Here is a 12,291-nt window from a genome sequence, read left to right as displayed (position 1 = left end):
AATATATATATATATATATATATATATATATATATATATATATATATATATATATATAAGAGAATGAAATAAAAATACATCGACAAAGACGTTCCATTGATTCACAATGCCGATGAAATTTTAATAAAATTATATATTTATCACTATGCTGATGATGAAAAAAAATCTCAAAAACAACATTCCAGAGACCTATATTTTTTTAGAATAAAAAAGAACTACAAAAACACCTTCCAAAGAAAAGCTATAATGACAAATATCCAACACCGAATTGTTTGATATACTTGATAAATTATAATCGTGATTAAAAATTTAAAAGTCCAATAGACCTTCTTTTCTGTTTTGTGTAGTTCTTGGGAACAGTTGTATTTGGGTGTATCGTAGCAACTTCCATTTTTTTTTTGTCAAATGACTATTACATCATTTACTTTGGCTCTCAAGTATCTCCTCTGAATTTGCCTCTTGAAACAACAATTTACACGCCACGCCACAAATGCATCTATCGTAAAAGTTCACGCATAATGTTTCTGCAAATGGTAAATTTTACTTTTTTTCTAACACCAAGTTGCTATCTCCTTCAAAAATCGCTGGTCACAACCACTGGATTAGGAAAAAGTAGAACATTTTTACTCTTTCAACCGAGAGTTATGTAAAAAAATCACACTTTCCCATCAACTAACATAGAAGGTATCATAATATATACGATAAACATTTGTTTCGGTCTAGCAAGAAAAAATGGTGTAAAGTGCAACTTCTAACTCGGAAACCCAAAAACATACATAAATTTCGAGAAGAGACTCACTAGAACAAAGTTAACACCAAATATTATACTTTCTGATGTTACACATTGATGAATTAATACAAATCTCTTCGTACATAGTGAGAATTCATGCATAACATGCATGATAATGTAATTATATACACATCAGTACATCCAGACTAAGTTCAGACTTTGACAAACATGTAACAAAGAATAATAACGGAAAAAGAGGTTTCTTTTTATTGAGTCGGATCATTTATTCACCTCCTCCAAATTAAAATAAATTTCCTATTTGTGTTGCATTGAGTACTCGTACTAATAAAAGCATCATGACCAAATGCTCTGAATCAAAGAAGCATATACGAAGATACACACCCCACACCCGTGTTTGAAAAAAAACCCGAGATTTACCTCAAGGATTGAGACTGTGACTCACTCCAACCTTTTTGTCGAGCTCTCAGCTCCCACATAGCGGTAACTTGTTTCTGATTTAATAAAGCTGCTTCAGCCTTTTCTCTTGCCTCTTCACAAGTCTCCATTCCAGAATTGCATTTATCTGCTTCTTTCTGGTATTGGGAAGTCATCTTCTTAGCTTCAAGCAATGCCATGTCAGCACGTCGTTGATTTTCCAAAGTTTCTGCTTCTCGAGTCTTTAATTCTTCAGATAGTAGTTCGGCAAAGTTCTTTTGTGTATCCTCATTCACTTCCGGATCATGTTTTGCACAATCTATAGATGTAGGGAGATAAAAAGGACACGGACGGTAAAATAATTTAATAAAGATACTTTAAATGGAAATGAAACCAAATTAAATGTTACTTAAAAGTGATAAAACACAGACACAAGAAATATACCTGAAAGAGAAGTATTATTCAGTCCTGCAAAAAAAAATAATAGCAATAACAGTGGATCAGCATATGCAAGCTTCGACCAGAAGACCGGACGAAACATGAAAAAGAGAAGTTACGAAAAACAAATATAAGTCCACATAAAGAAGGTGTCCATTACAAACACTAACAACTCCCCATTAGATTTGATAGCTTAAAAGAAGCCATGAGTATCAACAGCTGTCGACTTGTGACACGTAAATAGCATGAAAATGAAGATGCGAAGATACACATGTATCACATTAATAAGGTTTTTAGAAGACGCTAAAATGAGTGGTCCCATATAAACATCTTGAGCTCTAACACTTCATTTAATACGTGAAAAACATATAATTTCCGGTGACCTTAACAAGAAACACATGAATAGATTAACAGATCATAGATAGGAACTTATATGCTGGAGTAATGTAGTATTCAACCTTAACAAGGTTGATTGAAATGAATTCACTAAAACGTACTATTTTACATATCCTATTGGAAGAAATATAATGCTCATGTCACCGTCAATGATTCACCACTTTTCTTATGGAAATTTCCACTTCTAAAGTTCAACCAAACTTCACGTGATAGTTTTAAAAAAATCACATGTAAATTGGCAAGAGTTGTCAATAAAAGAGTGCATTCTCCCTTCTTGAACAAATAAGTCATTGTCAGTGGTAAGCCACTAAGCCAGTAAAACTTGGGGGTCAACAGTATACATGACTTTAATACCACTTTATATTGATGAACTAGATTTTCATATCATGGACAATTACAAAAAACTGCTAATAGCTGATGGTGGCAATAGCCCAGCGTTCAGCAATAGCATGACAGTTAAAACTTATAGCACTGGTAGTGTTCTAATGGCGGTCGAGACGGCCGGCTAGGCAGTAGGCGGCCCTCGACCGCCCTGCCTTTGTCTGAGGCAATCTCTATAGGCTGTCCGAGTCTATCCAGGGGGCAAGGCAGACGAGCAGGCGGTGGAGGCAGACGAACAGGTGGCCGAGGCGAACGATGATTTTAAAATCCTAGTCAGAGTCAAATAATTTTAATATCAGTCAAATTCAATAAATTTTAAAAACTGTAGATATGATAAAAACGTTTTTCACTCTATTTTGTATTTACTTTTGGTTTCAAATGTCCTCCACCATCAGCCATCACTTGCCTCAAAGTGCCTCCAGCCGCCGCCTACATCAACCACCCCACCCCTTATTTATCTTGTTAGTTTTCATCTATATATTTATTTGTACTTTGTCTAGGTTATATTATATTGTATGGAGCTTTTTTATGTATGAACATTATTTAATTACGTATCATATAAAAATTGACGATTATTTGTAATTATATTTCATGATTATATATAATTAATTACATACAAAAAAAATTGCTAAAAAAAATTCAACCTAACCACCTCCGGCCGTTTACAACGTTGAGCGCTGGTACTTTCTTATTTGATCGGCAACTATGAGGCCACCTTATTTAGTTTACTTCTCATGCTTTCTCCTTCACAATTTTACTCGGAATCTTTTTGTGAAAAAACAAAATTCGGTGGTTTTATCTCTTACTCACCAGTCACCAGTTCAAACATACTATAAGATTCTTAATGAAATAACAGATCCATTAAAACTTGATCCGGCCATGAATCCCCTTACTCTCTTGCAGTCAACGGAATTTAAGAACCGGAAGGCAAAAATAAATTGCACAGCAGAAGAGCTAATAGTCACAGTCGGTGGACCATGTCACTATATTTTTCAAGAGGTTCAACAGATCTCAATATCCTCTAATTCCAAACCATGAAAAAAAAATCATTTCATCAACATTTGAAGCAATTAAAAAGGGGAAAAAAAATCAAAGTAAGCATAACAATTAACAAACAAGCCCCAAAAACTCAAAGCCTCAAACCGAGAGATCTCAACAGATCGAACATGAAGTGTACCTGGGGAAATGGATAGAAGAGGCTGAAAATCACAGTCGCAGTCACAGGGTGGACAGTTCTGGGAAGACGAGTGGCTGACAGCAGCGATTCCTTCCTTCAAGTGCCAATACAGAGGCGGCACCACTATGTATCCGGCCAAGCATACTGCCATTATCGCGAGAGCTGCCTTCACAACCCCAGTTCTCATCGCCATATCACAATTCTCCCTCGAATCCAAGCAAATCAAATAAGATCGATACCAAGACGTGAATATGATTTTACGTTTGCGCGTCAGGTTTGGAATTTTTATTATAAATATATTATTATTAATCTATATAGAATTTAATAATTATTTATATAAAGATTTTAGAAGTAGTTTTTGTTGTCAAAACCGAAAATAACCCGAAGTTGAGATTACTATAGGTAATATCTAAATATGGTTTAACCATTGTCTGGGTACTATCTACTTGTTGGCTTGGCTCATTTTTATCTGAACCCAAGATTCATTTGCGGTAAATAAATATTAAATTTTTTTAGCATAAAAATATTTGACATTTCGAGCAAGGATAAGCAGCCATTTTGAAATTTTTTTAAAAATAAATCTTTAAATTTTATTAATATTTCCTTCGAGACGAGTGAAAATAAAGTTTTAACATCAATGCCGCGTGGCTACAAAAATTTTCAGGACAATAAACAACCTCTGAAAAGAAAATATCACAAGTTAGCATCAGGAGATCTTGTCATGCTCATCTTTCTAACAACTTCTTTATAAGCATCATTTGCAGCTCTGTTTAATGCAATCTCCTTCTTTTCATGGCAGATACCTTTACCTTTGAGTTGATTATTGACAAAAACTTTGTAAGTACCGTCTTGCGACCACAGATCCACGAGTCGAACTTTCAGCTTGTATTTTTGGCATATCTCAAAAAGCTTCTTCACTGCATTTGCTTTAAGACTTTCAGGAGTTATCATGGGTTTAAGTAGATAGCTGGCAATCTGCACAAACCAGCCAACTGTATTGCCATGACAGAAAGGTAACGCACATACAAGATTAACTGATCTTTTCCCGTTGACCAAGTAAAATGAGATTTCTCACACATCCAAAGGAGAATTTGAAAGTAAACTCATGATTGAGGCAAAGGAATCACCTCCCATGTCGCATCAATAGAACAATTGCTATCGATGAAGACAGCCCCTACGGTGGATTCAACGACATCAGCAAGCACCTTTGGAGCATCAATTAGTCCATGTGAATGTACAGGATGTTTAGGAAGAGCGTCAATAAATGACTGAATCTGCAAAAGTATAAGGTTCAGTGCTGACAAGGTATAAAATTAAAAAAACAATCAGAATCCCAAAAAAAAAGTCAAGGCAAACATTAGTTGGCAATATCATCCTTGAGGTACCCAATCAGATATACATAGCAAGCAAGAGATGATCATCTCCTCCAACACATTGCTTTCTTTACGTTATGCTGTGTTGTAAGTGATGAGACCCACATCAGATGGTCACCGTATTATTGATATTAGGGCAGTGACCGATTTTCATCAATGCAAGTTTGCGTAATACAGGTCTCGAGATTAACGGTGCCACATCACATTCTATCTGCTGGACTTTGAGGGTATCAAGAATAGACTATAAATCATCATCAGTCCAGGAGAGAAGAGATCCGACCTTCTATATTTTTATATCAATGTCATGTTTATAGGTTCTTTAGTATGAGAATGGCCTCCTTTTATTGAATGGTCAAAATGGTGTATGATACAACCACTGACCAAGACATTATTAGATTCTCGACGACAAGTTACAAAAGTCTGCATCCTCACAGGTCTTCATATTAGGCAATAATCTTTTCCAAGAAATGAATCTTTCTGAATCCACATGGCATCTGAAAAATGTGAAGGGGGTATTATCATGGCATCTGAATCCACATGTTGAGATGTCAGTTATTCAAATTGCTGAATATGTATTTACATGTCAGATTAAAGGAATTGCTATTGAAAAGGAATATGGTTCAGTTAAGTCCATCATGCACCAAACTGACACCTCAAAATTTTTACTTCAATCACCCCAAGAATAGATAAACCTTGCTCGTCCCACATGCCATTCTTCGTCTCATTTGCCCATGTTGCGCTACCTGGCATCACCACCACAGTAGCCCAACAGCACAAAGTAATCCATAAACTCGCAGTCATGCCCTCTAACCCTGACTTTTCCCTACTCCTTCTTACAGCACTGCTTCGCATCCCCCCACCACCTTGCAGTTGCATCTCAAGCAATTCAATTGCCAATGTAGTTTTAAATAAAGGTGGTGCAATGACAGGAGAGGTGGAAGTGAGGGAATATAAATAATTGCAAGTAAAGAGAGGATAACGGGAACTTAGGACATGGAATGCAGCAAAAAAATTTATGGAATAAGTACCGGAAAATTTGCAGAAAAAGTTGATCAAAAGTTCAAACCGGGAACTCAAAAGGCAAGAACTTACTCGTTTTTTAAGGACTGGATTCTCATGACGAACATATAGATGAAAGTTGTGCTGGACAGCCGCACGTGCAAGCTTCTCGGTGTCAACATTGGCAGCACGAAGAGGAGTTAATGACCCTGGTGGGAGGTTTGGGTACATGGAGAATTGTTCTTTTGCAACTAAGAGATTAAGCACCGAGTCACCTACATACTCGAGACGTTCATACGACACACAGTCCTTATGATATGATGGATGCGTAAATGCTTGATCCAGTAAACTACGGTTATTGAAACTGTAACCAATAATCTTCTCAACTTCTTTGAGACTCGGCAATGGCTTAATTTCAGCTTCGGCCTTGGTGCCGCCGTTCAGGTAACTATTCAATATATTTCCTGGCAGAAAGTATACTCGCCATTTAAGAGGAAATTCAAAAAGCTCAGACCTTTCAAAGAAATCAACATTTAGACCAAAATATCACTGAACATAATGGTAAAAAGTTATAATCTTTCAATTTCCTTTTCCATCAAAAGTTCTTCGATAGGTGAATTGCCCCTACTGGCTACTATTTTTTTTTACATAAATCATGCTACAAAACAAATTCCTATATTCATTTCATTAGCACAGCCACCACAATGAGGTATCCTCGGGAAAAAACAAATTGGCAAGCGGCGGAACGCTTAGGGAGTTGTACGCAATGCATGCTAATTTGCACCTCAGACGGCCGATAAACACCATCCCATCTCCCAAGTTTTCTCACAAATTCAGCATACATAAAGGGATTAAAAAGAACATACCATACTTGCGGAGGCGTCGAGAGACAGCCCAAGTCTTCGCGGGAGACATCAAAGACTCCAACCACGATGCCATTTGAGAATAATTCGAGTTTTTTTAATGGGATTTTGACTATTCATTCCAAATGGGAAAAACAAGAGCAAGGAGCACAATTTGGGAACTGGAGCAAAATTGCTGTTTTGGCGGACATCAGATCGAACGGTGTACACTGAAATTTCTCTCATTCAACTTTGCCCCATGCCGGCAGCTTGCAAATTGAATCTCTTTCAAGAATTCAATCAATTTAAGTTTTTTAATACAAGACAATCAGGTTATTCAGTGATTTCCTAAAAAGTTTAAGTTAAATACAGTGTATCACAGTTCTGATAGCTAAATTAATGGCATATCTATCTATATAACTGAGATTGTGGATGAAGTATATTGTTTTTCAATCGTGCAATTATAAAATTAATTTTTTATACACACTTCAAAAATATAATGTAACTCCTATATTAATTTTATCAAATAACTCATCTTTATACTACATTCAAATATTTTATCCTTTTAATTTGATTTCTACTTTTTTTTCCAATGATTTATTGTAATTTTATAACTATATTTTTAGTACAATTTTTAATTAAGTAATAAAGTACAATATCATAAAAATTTATATGAAAGTTTATTTCTTTTGTTATATTTCAAATTTTAATGGTTAAAATAGTACCAATAATTTAAAATCTATATTTATTTCTTTTGTTATATTTCAAATTTTAATGGTAAAGATCAAATCAATAGTTTAAAATCTATATTTAATAATTATTATATGATTTTATTTGATATTTACCATATAATCTTATTTGAATGTGCATTTCTTTACATATGTTGATTTATTTATTATTTTAAAACTTATTTAACAAGAAATTAATAGTCATCAATGTTATTATACGCAAGATTGATATATAGAATTTATTATACATGATATAGAATTGTAAAAATAAAAAGTAAAAAAATTCTTTAGGAGGTTAAATTAAACATTATGAGTTATATTTTACTATTAATATTACTATTTCATTTGTTTTAATATTGTTTTTATGAGTTAGCCACAGTGATTTTAAATTAATAATTATTTGTCTTTAGTATGTTTCGCTATTATAGATTATGATTTATACATTGATAAAATCCATAATTTGATTAATTTTTAGGTTATTATGTTTTATATGTGGTGTTTGAATATATAATTTTTTTAAAAAAATTTGTTTCAGTTTATTTTGTTCTATATATCATTTTCATTACAATTTATTATATAACATTAAATCAACTGCTTGAATTTTAATTTGGGAAACAATTTTGAAAGTAAGTTCTATAAGTTCTTATAAATCGTCTAATATGTTAAGAAATTAAGCTCAGATAAATAACAAAATGATTCAAATTGTTTTTCAGAAAATCAATTTTTTTTTATAAATTTTTATAATATAATTGATATTACGTGTAACGCACGTGCATTATGCTAGTGTTTAATAAAAGAAGAGAAGATTGTATAATTAATTAAAAATAAAAATGTATGATTCTGATTTACAATTATTCTAGCGTGTTTGGAATTGGATAATAAGGAGTTTATGGGATTTCATATGCTTGAACCAATAATGATTTTTCTAATCAAAGTTGTGCATTTAAAATTTTCAGCAGAGACTCGAAGAACATCATTCAACTCATGGTTTTGAGGGAAAAAAAGCGTTGGTATGGCTTATCATGTGATCTTCACTTATCCATTTAATTGGGGAAAAAAAAAAACAATATATCATCCATTTTTATGACCTATATAAAATTAATTATTTATTATAGATCATGATAGATACTACTCGAACTTGATATCTCGTCCCAAATTTAAGATCTTAGCTATACTCGCTGAAGTGATAAACCAAGATTGAACATAGCTAATATAATATTTACAGACTCTTCAACACTATTAATCGAAATTTTACTCAACAATGCACACATATCTCACATTTTCTTTGTACAACAGTCATTGCTCTGCACTTCAATGGAGGACATATAACAAAAGATACTCAAGTGGCCGTCTTGGAACCGAGTGTCCTAGACAGCTCTTTCATCAGAGGTCTCTCTTTCAAGGATTCTTCCCTTTCCAAATGCCATTTCTTTGACATGTCTTCAGTCTAAAATAAGACAACATAAATGCAAAAAAGATCAGCCATTTTTTACACCATTACTATTTCCTTTCACCTAGAGTATCTTCATGTAACACGTACCCAAGTTCGGAATGGGGCCAATTGCTCCCTAATCGTTTCAAACCTTGGTTGAAAGAAATCCTTCCCTTTAGTCCGCAGGTCATCAGTCTGACAAGAGAGACAAATTCCATGAAAAAGGAGAAAGAGCAAGCGAGGGACAGGTGCTGACAAAAATATTTTATCACCGACTTGGGACATCTGTCCCAGGTATTCGTGTCTAAGATCTCCACAAATTGACTCATAGTTCATATTATTTACGTTCAAATGATATCATATAGAAATGACTGTAACTTCGTTCAAACCATCTATCTTATGTAGGTGTTCGAGTGAGCATGTTCATATCTGTGCAAGAACATACATTAATCTCCACAGACGATGATATATGAAATAAAATACCATATAGTATCAGATAGAAGCACACAAAATGAACCATGTTATGATTCTATGAACAGACACAATTATCGTGCTCAAGCACGACCTCGTTAGTCAAGGATTTAAGAAATGGACACTCGTTATATTTGTAAATGTTATTGTTCAAATCATCAACTTGATGTCCCCCTCCACAGCATATATATTATATGTTCCAAGCTTGTCACCTGTATTTCACCAAAAATTTCTTAATGGAAGAAATAAGCTGAACATCTTCCTCGTCATTTTATTTTAACAATCAATACACATGCCAAATACCTCACTTCCAGCTATTTCAGAGGAAGTTTTGAGAAAGGCTATCCAAGAAAATCTTATAAACTAATAAGGTATCCATGAAAATCATAGAAGTTAAAGCATAAAACGCTGAGGCCTAAACAATAAAAGCATAAAGAAACAAAACTGATTGATTCATTCAGGGGCCTTTTCAAGGGCTGGGAGAAATCTATACTTACATTGTGCACCTCCAGTTTGGATGCTGCCACCCCAAAGATCAAGACACCGCTGCCAAATACAATTGCGGTGGCGATTCCAAAAGCTGATCCGACTGTCATAAAAGGGAAAAACAACAGAAATAAATAAACTTGGAGGAAAAAAGAGTTCTTTAAATACGGATTATGACAAAAAAGGGCGGCTCCAAGATCATGAAAATGGATGAACAACCATCATTTGCTTATATCCAAGTTAACACAGGTGATCCATCCCCTTCTTCCTTCATTTCCCAATATATACGCATTGAGAAAGCTTATAGTTTGTCCCTGTCTCCACCCTATATTCATTTTCTAGATCGACTCCAAAACAGAAGCATGAAGTAATTAATGGATTGTCCATAATCATCAGTAGCATTTTTGTTATATACATATGCTAATCAAAACCAAGGCAGTCTAGCACAAAGTGCAGAAAATAATGAATTACTATTGAGAATATCTAAACTTCATATTTCATGTTTTACTTGAGACCTCAAAGTTGAACTTGTTTTACTTGAGACCTCAAAGTTGAACTCAGCTTGCTACGTCAAGAACTGAAGTTGAAGCATGAATGGCTAATCAAGAACAATTTTGAGTACAAAAATTGGCACATGAGTGCTTTCTAACCATATTCTGCAACTTTAATTGTCACAGCTAACTAATGCCTGAAATTTCAGATAGTCCGCCCAAAAAATAAAATGTGATATCCCAAGGTCCATATATACCAAGCTGTCTCTTATGATGTAAATAATTGTTGAGAAGTTTTTTTCATTGCGCTGTGACTATAAAGGATTAAGTGCACGATCCATGGGTTAGTTCTTTCCCCCCTCAAAGAACTTAAAATCCTGGTGATGAAAAAGATAAGGCATTTAATAGTTGCAAGTGAAGGGTGAATTTTAAAATGGAAGAGGGGATACAGACCACCTAAAACAAGACATTTGGTGGAATAAAAGCGTTCATATTTCCATTATCCCACGAGTTTTCAGGTTATATTTTTTACATTTCCGTCCCACCTGTGGCATAATTTCTTCTGATGGGATCAAGTTTTTATTTTGTTTTTGATAATCAATAGTCAGAGAACCTAATTGAAATCACATAATTAGATTACTAAAACATATGAACCAGCTAAATCTAATTGTATAACTAATAAATTTCAGTACGCCATAACTGAATTTAGAACCACGCCTTACTTTGAGAAAGCCCTGCAGCTGCAGCCTTCAACTTCTCGGGATTGATAGGGGTGTGCTTGTCATGTCTTAAGTCGTTAGCTGTTGATGGTACAATCGAGCTTTCCATACTAGGCAGCTGCCACCTGAATCACTTTCATTTCATTTCATTCCATGAAAAATATTCAGCGTTTAACACTTGACAGTTAAAAAAACAGCATTTGCAACGGGAATCCCCAAGCAATCGGGGCTAGTGATGGTGGATTCAGGGCAGTCATCATAAGATGATGTTAGTCCTTCTCCAACCGGGCGACATTTTGGCACCGGCCTTTGTTGGAGCAGGCCTACAGTGCTGTGCCGCCCTGAAAAATCCTAATTGCACACATAAGACCAAGAGGAAAGAGCATTTGCGAGCATGAAAATGTGAAGGATGAATGACGAATTAGGTACAAATTAACGCAATGCTTCATTAAAGAAAGCACACTTCCACAATCCACTGTTCAACACAACCCAAAACCATATAAATATATAGAAATTCAAAACAGGGAAAAAAACTACAGATCAAAATAAAGATCAAACCTTTTAGGCCCAAACGTGACCTGGGGAAGAGAAACATAAGCCCTGAGAGGATTAAGCGCGTCAGCGGACAAAACTGAAACCCTGCCGCTTTTCGGGTTCGATTGCAGGACCCATTTCGAGGCTGTGGATAAGGAAGAAGAATTCGAATTATCCAGCGAAGATTGGAAAATCTTTGGCGGCAGAGAGTGCCTCAAAACCTCAGGAAGAACATCAGCTGTAGTTTCATTTGTTATGGATGATGATGCGCCAGCTTCATTGTTTTCTCCGATTGATTTAGGTAATTTGGTGTTTTTTTGGTTTTGAAGGAATCGGGTTACGGTTTGTTTGGAGTCTTGCAAGAAATAAGCGCCCTCTATGCTTGCTAATCTCCCCGCGAGGAAACTCATCCCTCCCTGCGATCTTTCTTCTTTCTTGGTCAAAAATATATATTTGGAATTTTTATATGTCGAACAAAATTTGTTCTCCAAGGAAACATATCAAAAGACTTTGCTTAGGACAAGGTTGTACATTTGACAAGAGATACATCCTTGGACCCCCGATCATTTTTTCTTTTTCTTGGGGGTGAAGTTTTTTTTTTTTAATATAATTGAGCAGATTTATTTTTTCTAAATATCCGATTTTTTGGTTTGTTTGAC

General features: G+C 34.7%; 3 protein-coding genes across 8 annotated transcripts; all 3 read right to left on the bottom strand.

Annotated features, from left to right (window-relative positions):
* Positions 1 to 799: 799 nt before the first annotated feature.
* LOC142555242 (uncharacterized) lies at positions 800 to 3,830 on the bottom strand. The gene is made up of 3 exons (XM_075666017.1): positions 3,558 to 3,830; positions 1,610 to 1,633; positions 800 to 1,484 (listed from the first exon to the last, which is right to left on the bottom strand). The coding sequence occupies exons 1-3, from the start codon at positions 3,748 to 3,750 to the stop codon at positions 1,165 to 1,167; spliced, it is 537 nt and encodes a 178-aa protein (XP_075522132.1). The 5' UTR covers positions 3,751 to 3,830; the 3' UTR covers positions 800 to 1,164.
* A 336-nt stretch (positions 3,831 to 4,166) lies between these two features.
* On the bottom strand, positions 4,167 to 7,169 carry LOC142555206 (ribonuclease 3-like protein 3). 6 transcript variants are annotated; one of them, XM_075665979.1, is made up of 4 exons: positions 6,796 to 7,159; positions 6,023 to 6,393; positions 4,685 to 4,831; positions 4,167 to 4,532 (listed from the first exon to the last, which is right to left on the bottom strand). In XM_075665979.1, the coding sequence occupies exons 1-4, from the start codon at positions 6,866 to 6,868 to the stop codon at positions 4,251 to 4,253; spliced, it is 873 nt and encodes a 290-aa protein (XP_075522094.1). In that variant the 5' UTR covers positions 6,869 to 7,159; the 3' UTR covers positions 4,167 to 4,250. The 6 variants fall into 6 exon arrangements, 4 of the variants coding, with proteins under 4 accessions (XP_075522094.1, XP_075522105.1, XP_075522088.1 ...); XR_012822359.1 differs by having other exon boundaries at positions 4,311 to 4,532; positions 5,623 to 6,393; positions 6,796 to 7,168; XM_075665973.1 differs by lacking the exon at positions 4,167 to 4,532 and adding an exon at positions 5,345 to 5,424 and having other exon boundaries at positions 5,623 to 6,393; positions 6,796 to 7,169.
* A 1,607-nt stretch (positions 7,170 to 8,776) lies between these two features.
* On the bottom strand, positions 8,777 to 12,140 carry LOC142555095 (uncharacterized). The gene is made up of 5 exons (XM_075665770.1): positions 11,657 to 12,140; positions 11,102 to 11,223; positions 9,900 to 9,991; positions 9,040 to 9,126; positions 8,777 to 8,946 (listed from the first exon to the last, which is right to left on the bottom strand). The coding sequence occupies exons 1-5, from the start codon at positions 12,040 to 12,042 to the stop codon at positions 8,839 to 8,841; spliced, it is 795 nt and encodes a 264-aa protein (XP_075521885.1). The 5' UTR covers positions 12,043 to 12,140; the 3' UTR covers positions 8,777 to 8,838.
* Between the last annotated feature and the right edge of the window lie 151 nt (positions 12,141 to 12,291).

The sequence above is a fragment of the Primulina tabacum genome, chromosome 1, assembly GCF_025594145.1.
Source record: "Primulina tabacum isolate GXHZ01 chromosome 1, ASM2559414v2, whole genome shotgun sequence".
Lineage (NCBI taxonomy): Eukaryota > Viridiplantae > Streptophyta > Magnoliopsida > Lamiales > Gesneriaceae > Primulina > Primulina tabacum.
The sequence above is the reverse complement of the archived record's forward strand: the minus strand, read 5'-3'. Positions and strand labels throughout refer to the sequence as shown.

Excerpts from the sequence above, each read along its gene's own strand:
- LOC142555242 (XM_075666017.1), bottom strand. The coding sequence starts at position 3,750 with ATGGCGATGAGAACTGGGGTTGTGAAGGCAGCTCTCGCGATAATGGCA. Across the intron at positions 1,634-3,557 it reads TCTTCTATCCATTTCCCCAG|GACTGAATAATACTTCTCTT; the intron begins GTACACTTCATG and ends TTTTTTTTGCAG. Across the intron at positions 1,485-1,609 it reads GAATAATACTTCTCTTTCAG|ATTGTGCAAAACATGATCCG; the intron begins GTATATTTCTTG and ends CTACATCTATAG.
- LOC142555206 (XM_075665960.1), bottom strand. The coding sequence starts at position 6,868 with ATGGCATCGTGGTTGGAGTCTTTGATGTCTCCCGCGAAGACTTGGGCT. Across the intron at positions 6,394-6,795 it reads TCGACGCCTCCGCAAGTATG|GAAATATATTGAATAGTTAC; the intron begins GTATGTTCTTTT and ends ACTTTCTGCCAG.
- LOC142555095 (XM_075665770.1), bottom strand. The coding sequence starts at position 12,042 with ATGAGTTTCCTCGCGGGGAGATTAGCAAGCATAGAGGGCGCTTATTTC. Across the intron at positions 9,992-11,101 it reads AGCTGCAGGGCTTTCTCAAA|TCGGATCAGCTTTTGGAATC; the intron begins GTAAGGCGTGGT and ends CTTTTATGACAG. Across the intron at positions 8,947-9,039 it reads TGGCCCCATTCCGAACTTGG|ACTGAAGACATGTCAAAGAA; the intron begins GTACGTGTTACA and ends GTCTTATTTTAG.